General features: G+C 40.3%; 1 protein-coding gene across 1 annotated transcript in view; it reads right to left on the reverse strand.

The window, feature by feature from the left end:
• LOC117935201 (myosin heavy chain, fast skeletal muscle-like) overlaps positions 1–6,416 on the reverse strand; it is a 9,862-nt gene extending 3,446 nt beyond the window's left edge. The window contains exons 1-25 of the mRNA XM_034857339.1: positions 6,195–6,416; positions 5,976–6,119; positions 5,723–5,879; positions 5,604–5,631; positions 5,429–5,525; positions 5,227–5,319; positions 5,074–5,137; positions 4,901–4,999; positions 4,710–4,813; positions 4,475–4,613; positions 4,256–4,374; positions 3,976–4,125; positions 3,708–3,878; positions 3,317–3,617; positions 3,119–3,189; positions 2,931–3,018; positions 2,694–2,811; positions 2,493–2,616; positions 1,875–2,011; positions 1,533–1,788; positions 1,209–1,451; positions 948–1,124; positions 720–865; positions 539–629; positions 6–108 (exon numbers count right to left, since the gene is read on the reverse strand). Coding sequence (XP_034713230.1) covers positions 6–108; positions 539–629; positions 720–865; positions 948–1,124; positions 1,209–1,451; positions 1,533–1,788; positions 1,875–2,011; positions 2,493–2,616; positions 2,694–2,811; positions 2,931–3,018; positions 3,119–3,189; positions 3,317–3,617; positions 3,708–3,878; positions 3,976–4,125; positions 4,256–4,374; positions 4,475–4,613; positions 4,710–4,813; positions 4,901–4,999; positions 5,074–5,137; positions 5,227–5,319; positions 5,429–5,525; positions 5,604–5,631; positions 5,723–5,879; positions 5,976–6,119; positions 6,195–6,401 — 3,427 coding nt within the window. The 5' untranslated portion in view covers positions 6,402–6,416. The remainder of the gene's footprint in view (positions 1–5; positions 109–538; positions 630–719; positions 866–947; positions 1,125–1,208; positions 1,452–1,532; positions 1,789–1,874; positions 2,012–2,492; positions 2,617–2,693; positions 2,812–2,930; positions 3,019–3,118; positions 3,190–3,316; positions 3,618–3,707; positions 3,879–3,975; positions 4,126–4,255; positions 4,375–4,474; positions 4,614–4,709; positions 4,814–4,900; positions 5,000–5,073; positions 5,138–5,226; positions 5,320–5,428; positions 5,526–5,603; positions 5,632–5,722; positions 5,880–5,975; positions 6,120–6,194) is intronic.
• Between the last annotated feature and the right edge of the window lie 939 nt (positions 6,417–7,355).

The raw sequence follows: 7,355 nt of genomic DNA on the forward strand, positions 1-7,355 counted from the left end.
CTCACTGATCTCTTCAAGTTCCCTGGAGAGGTCAGCTCTCTGCTTCTCAACCTTGGCACGAGCAGCACGCTCAGCCTCGATCTCCTCCTCCAGTTCCTCAATACGAGCCTGTTGAATATAGATGTGATGACTTTCAGTAATTTTTCACTTTTAATACACAACATTGGGAACACATGCAGAAATGTTTTGTGTAATATGATATGGGGTGGCAGTAGCTCAGTCCATAGGGAGTTGGGTTGAGAACTGGAGGGTCGTCAAGTCAAGTCCCCGTACGGGCCAAAGTACAGAGTGTGGAGTGGTAGCTGGAGAGATGCCACTTTACCTCCTGGGCACTGCCAGGTTCCCTCGGGCAAGGCACCGTACCCCGTCGAACCGCTCAGGGCGCTGGTCCAGCTGACAGCCCACTCACTCTGACATGAATAGGTCCTGATTATGTGTGTGTGTATTTCAGGCCTGTGTGTAGTGATTACTAACAGAGTGTAAATTGCAATTTCTTGCCTTGGGGATCAATAAACAGTATACATTATTATTATGTCACCTGGAGCTCCTTGATCTTCTTCTGAAGCTGAGCACCCAGTGACTGCTCATCTTCAATCTTGCTAAGTAACTGACTGATTTCGAAGTCCTTCCTGTGTGAATTATAAATAAAGTACATAGAGTTCATGCAGTTGACCACCATTTTTAAAAGAATAGTTGTACAAATTCAAAAATTACGTTACTTTTTGATCTTCTCATCAGACTGCTGCTTGTCATTCTCAAGATCCATGATGGATTCCTGTGCCAGTTTCAGATCACCCTCAAGCTTTCTCTTGGCTCTCTCAAGGTCCATACGGAGCTTCTTCTCTTGCTCCAGAGAACCCTCAAGCTAAGAAATAAGATTAAGAGGTTTTAACAATCTCAAGAGGAATCCTCTTGCTTTGCCAATCCAAGAGACTTTGTTTACTTACATCATCCACTTGCTGCTCAAGCTTGGTCTTGGCCTTGGTCAGAGTGTTGACTTTGTCTTCCTCTGCCTGCAGGTCATCAAGAGTCTGCTGATGAGCCTCCTGAAGGGCTTTCTTTTCCTTGGTCAGCTTAGCAATGCTCTCATCTTGAGAGGCCATCTCCTCAGTCAGGTTCTTAACCTAAGAGTGCAAGACGAATCTTGTCTTCAAACGGTCATCATTATAATCATACTTGATTAGCTGGACAGATCTTTTTTTACGAACCTTGTTCTCTGTGGCATGTTTCTCTTTTTCCACTTTGGCCAAGGTAAGTTCCAGGTCATCAATATCCTTCTTGAGCTCAGAGCATTCATCCTCCAGCTTTCTCTTCTTGGCAGTGAGCTCAGCATTGATTTCCTCTTCATCCTCCAGTCTCTCGGTTGTCTCTTTGAGTTTGGCCTCCAGCTGAATCTTACTCTTGATGAGTCCCTCACATCTCTCTTCAGCATCATTCAGATTTTCTGATTCCTAGTTAATTTTCCAAGAAGAAATGTTAGCACATTAACATAAAAACATGAAAAGCCGAACTGTCCATTGGTGTGTACCTACAGATGCTACTTGCAGCTGCAGATCATTCTTCTCCTGCAGAAGGGACACCATCTTCTCCTCCAGTTCCTTCTTCTTGGACAGGGCCGCAGCCAAGTCAGTTTTCATCTTATCAAAGTTCTCCTTCATAGATGCCAGCTCCTTCTCAGTTTCAGCACTCTTCAGCAGAGGCTTGATCTTGTAGTACACCTTCATCCATGGCCAGTGTTTGACATTCATGAATGAGCGGACATTGTACTGGATGGTAAATACAGCATCCCTGTTAAAAAGAAGTTGCTGTTAGGGGCAAAGTTATTCCTCACTATTCATTCTGCGGCACTACCCTCAAAATTTTTTTTGACGTGCCTCCTCTCTGTCATCTTCACAAACTCTCTTCTCATGAGGAAACCACGGCACAAAGCCTGAGTCATGGTGACCAGAGATGCCAGTTTTTCATCTCTCATCTCCTCTAGGACACCCAGCAGACCGGCCTTGAAGAACACCTGATCAATGAGAAAATGGAAATTAACTACATTTCTACACTATACACTATTCTAAACATTAAACCAGAAATGACTCAGAGAGCATGTACCCCACACAATCATGTGAATGTCTTATATTATTTAGAAAACCTTTTTTTAATCAGGATCAGTTTATGTCACAAACAAAAGATTGTAGACAGTGAAACACAATTAAGGTATCCTAAATGGATGGTGGCATTTAATAGGAAACTTTAATCCTGTATTGGCACTGTTACTAGTTTTTTACCATTACTTGTTGCACCAGATAAAATGTGAACAGCTTTATTAATGGCCACATGGTGGTGCAAGTTCTCTATTTCTTTCCTTTACTAGTTCAGTGGCTTAATTTCCCATTACAATACATAAAATTGTGTAAGACTTTTAAGATACATTAACAGACTAAATGCACTGACCATCATTTGAACGTACCACTAAAGACTTTAAATGCATTCAAGGGGCTTACCTTGGTGTGTCCGAATTTGTACTCATCATGATTAATGTCAATTGACCCAAGCAGCTTCTCTGAAGCCTTCTTGTTGTCAATGAAGTGGCCCTCGGGAATGACACTGGCATTCAGCACCTTGTACCTTTTTATGAGAGTTAATGGTCAGTGTAACCATTTCATTTAAAAATGTATCAAAATTCATATATTATCCATTGATACCTCTGCTTGAAGTCAGCATAGAGAATTCTGCTGGGAAAACCTTTCCTGCAGATTCTGATACCCTCCAGCACACCGTTACACCTGAGCTGGTGGATGACCAGGAAGTTCTCCATTAGACCTGTAAAAAATACATGTTTAATTATTCACTTGAATAAATAGTAAGGGTCTAAAACTAAGTAAAGCATACCAACAAAAAATTACTCTTCAAAGAAGATTGAGATTAAGTTCTCTCTGTACCTGGAGTCTTTGACTCATTGGGAATCAGGCAGCGCACAAAGTGAGGATGGGTGCTCCTCAAGTTAGTCATCAGCTTGCCCAAGTTCTCCTGTAGATCCAACATGGTGAGTTATATCATGTATATACAAACTGAGTTTGAGCATACATTGGGATACTGTATTTGATAACTTTGCAATGTTAAACCTTACCCTAAACTGTGAAGACACAGTCTGCATGGAACCACCCTTCTTCTTGCCACCCTTCTTTGCACCACCAGTTTCTGTAATTTTTTTTTAAATAGACATGTTAGAATGTGATATAATTTACATAACCATGTGCTACAGTTAGTTACAAATATACAGGATAATCTTAAAATGTATTTTGGTTAACTGTAGTTACTATCATACCCTCAACGACGGGAGGATACAGAACAGGCAGCAGTTTCACTGGGGACTTCTGGTACAGCTGAATGACAGACTCATTCAGTGGATCCTTGTTCTTGTCCAGCCAGCCAGCGATATTGTAGTCCACGGTACCGGCGTAGTGCACCAGGGAGAAGTGGGCCTCAATCTTGCCCTTTGCAGGCTTAGGCTTCTCAAAAGCTTTGTTTTTGCCAAGATGCTGGTCATACAGCTTGTTCTTGAAGGATGTGTCTGTGGCCTTGGGGAACATGCACTCCTCTTCAAGGATGGAGAAGATTCCCATGGGCTTGTAAAAGGTGTAAAGATGTATGTCATTAAGTGATAAATGAAGTCAAATTATGAACAATTAGATATTTTTACCAAACTAAGTGATTACCTTTTCAATGAGCTCAATGCAAGCAGCCAAGTCCATGCCAAAGTCAATGAAATCCCAGACAATACCCTCCTTCTTGTACTCCTCTTGCTCCAGGACAAACATAGTGTGGTTGAAGAACTGTTGCAGTTTCTCATTGGTGAAGTTGATGCACAGCTGTTCCAAGGTGTTGAACTGTGATGGGACAAATAATTAGTATAATCTCACGCAGGGCAATAAGGATTTTTTGATGAAAAGGATAGGCCTCTGAATTGTTTGGAATAAAGCTTACGTCAAAGATTTCAAAGCCAGCAATATCCAGGACACCAATGTAGAACTGTCTCGCTTGTTTAGTGTCCAAACTCTGGTTGATACGGACGACCATCCACAAGAACATCCTCTCATAGATAGACTTGGCCAAGGCAGGCACTGCGTTCATCACCTGAATAAAAACAAGGATGTCATTTGTCAATAAATGACACAAAACAATCCAAAATTGAAGAAGTCAAAATATGAATACACATGTACTACATACAAGTTAAACAGAAGTGATACCAGTTTATCTCAATTACCTGAGGTACAGTCTGTCCCTTGGTGACAAACTCATTTCCAACCTTCACTCTGGGATAGCACAGAGCCTTGAGCATGTCAGCAGAGTTCAGACCCAGCAAGTAAGCAACCTTGTCAGCCTCTGAAAATAGTGCAGAGATTTCCATCATGATATGAAACCAGTGTGATTAAGACCTGAATTACTCTTATCCCCAAGCTATTCACTGGCATTAAATACTCACCCTCTGTGCCATCAGGCTCAGCCTGCTCCTCACGCTGCTTCTGCTTGAACTTCATGTTACCATGGTGGAGCACAGCACCAGTCATCCTGTAGATGCTCACCTTCTCTTCACCAGTGAAGCCCAGGATATCAATGGCATTCTGAGTTCAAAACAGGTCCACATAAACATAATCACTTCAGAAAAATGGACTTAAAAGAGCAGTTTTGATTGTTGATTGAAAGTAAAAATCACTTACATCAGTGGCTTCCAGCTCAACTTTGTCATCTATGCTGCCCACAGTGATCTGACCCATGCTACACATCGGGAAGTCGTAGGGGTTGGTTGTGATGAGGGCCATTTCTGGAGATCAAAAAAGGGTGACCACGTCAGAACATGTTTTTCATATGAAAAGAGGTTAAACAATGTGCATCCTCTCAATCTTCTTACCAAGAATAGCAGGGATGTGGCCGGTCATCATCTGGAAGAAGATGTGGTAGCCTCTTTCATCAGAAAGCTGGTATGTCACTCTTGACTTCTCCAGCAGATCTACAAATATTGTTCATGAATTACAGTCAGACCTATTTTCAGTTCCAGTTGTTAATATGATTTTTATTACTTACACGTCTCAATATCAGCACTAGCCAGTTTGCCAGTTGTGCCGAAATGGATTCTGATGAATTTACCCTGTTTGGAACAAAGGAGTTTTAATTTCTCTCCACATTGGCAATCCTTAAAGAGACCTCTTTCATGTGTAGAAATTGTTCCATACTTACAAAACGAGAAGAGTTGTCATTCCTGATAGTTTTGGCGTTACCATAGGCCTCCAGCAGGGGATTGGCTGCAATAATCTGATCCTCCAGTGACCCCTATAATCCAGGTTTTGAATTACAGTTAGAAAAAGTTTTATTTTATTTTCCCCCTGGAAAAATATTCTATGGAGGAAGAACCCTGAATTGTAATCATACAGTGACATACCTTTGATTCGTCCCTCTTTGGTCCACCAACTGAGATTGTTGCAAAGTACTGGATGACACGCTTGGTGTTCACAGTCTTTCCAGCACCAGATTCTCCACTAGGTATAGATATAGACTTTTAGAATTTGATCAAGATATATGACTCAAGTCAACAAATGTAAATGTACTAAACTTACGTGATCAAGACAGACTGGTTCTCCCTATCTGTAAATAAAAAACAGAATCATTTACTGTTTCACTGCAACAAAAACTCTTTTATACTGATAAATTCTACATTGTTTTGGTAATGACTTACCAGTAAGCATGAACTGAAAAGCGTTGTCAGAGACAGAGAAGATGTGGGGTGGAGCCTCCATACGCTTCTTGCCTCTATAGGCGGCTACACATTCAGAATCGTACACTGGGAGCCACTTGTAGGGGTTCACAGTGGCACAGAACAACCCAGAGTAGGTCTGAAAGGGATCATAGAGATTTCACACTTAAGTATATGTTTCCAACAAGTTTAGCAATTCACAATAGTACTTTTTTCATTTGGCAGATTGTCTTACATAGATCATCCATGCTGCAAAACGCTCTTTGAGGTTATACAGCACAGAGGCTTCATTGAGATGGGTCATCATGGCCATGTCCTCAATCTTGTCATACTTGGGAGGGTTCATTGGATAGACGTCATCTTCTTTAACTGTCCTCTCCTGCAACAGAACATTAGACACAATGAGAACTAATCATAATGATTTCCCCGTTGACCGTGACTTCATGATACTAACCTCCTTAGTGTCCAGGACTTCAACGGTGACTTTGCCACCATCTTTCTTGATGATTTTTGCCTTCAAGTACAGCTCCTTGACATCGGCCACGTAGCAGGCACTCTTGGCATCAAATGGGGCAGTTTGAGCCTCAATTCTCTCCTTTTCTGGTTTACGAAGGTAAACGGCAGCTTTGCCATAAGTGGCCATCTCCGCGTCAGTACTCATGGTGGCGGTTTACTTCTGTGGAGTAATTACAAATAAGAGTACCCACATCCGTTAAAGGGCTTCAAATTGAAGGTCTGAGGACATAGTGTTGTATGATGAACAGATTTTTAAGCCCATTGAGACAAATTTGTGATATAAGTTTAATTAAAAAGTTGACTTTACTTGGCTTGTTACTTGGGATTGTTACAATTAACACTAGTCATCGTGGAGTTTTGTCTTAATTAAATGCAAAACGCCTAAATCATGGATTAAACACACAAGTATTTAAAATAAAAGTTGTACGTACCTTACCCGTACTCCTTGTTAAAAGAATGTTGCACTCCACAATCCTATTGAAAACATCATGGGTTAGTCGGTGGAAGAAACAACCTCAAATTGAGAACTTTGTTGACATATTTTCTTCCACTTTTTCGTTATAGAGATGTGTAAAAAAAAAAAAAAAAAGATGCCCAGAGTGCATTGAATAAATACATTTATTATACTATTTATTCTAGCACTGAACTTCCTTGCACTATATTTATATTAAAATCTCACATCTCAATTATAATGATATTGCACTATGCATTACTTCTCTTCAAATGTTATGGCAATTTCTTGTAAATTTCGTAATTCTTTTAAGTTTACAATTACAATTAATACAATTTCTACTGTATTAACATACTTTTTTATATTTCTTACTGGCCTTTTTGCTTTAATTCTTTTTATTTTAAGTTAGTGTTTTACTTTAAGGAAAAAGATTAACCAGAGTAGAATTCCTTGTTTTTTTTACGTAAACAAAAAATATTTTGTGTACTATATAATGTCTTATATTTTCCAAAATAAGAAATACATCTAAATGGTACGATGCATAGTAGTAGACCACCTCACCCCAAGCTTGAACTTCAGTCGCCTCCCAACACACTAAGGCACCCACATGGACCCCTTATATTCAGTCCGGTGTGCTTACCAAGCAAA

This window comes from Etheostoma cragini, chromosome 19 (genome assembly GCF_013103735.1).
Source record: "Etheostoma cragini isolate CJK2018 chromosome 19, CSU_Ecrag_1.0, whole genome shotgun sequence".
NCBI classification, from domain to species: Eukaryota; Metazoa; Chordata; class Actinopteri; order Perciformes; family Percidae; genus Etheostoma; species Etheostoma cragini.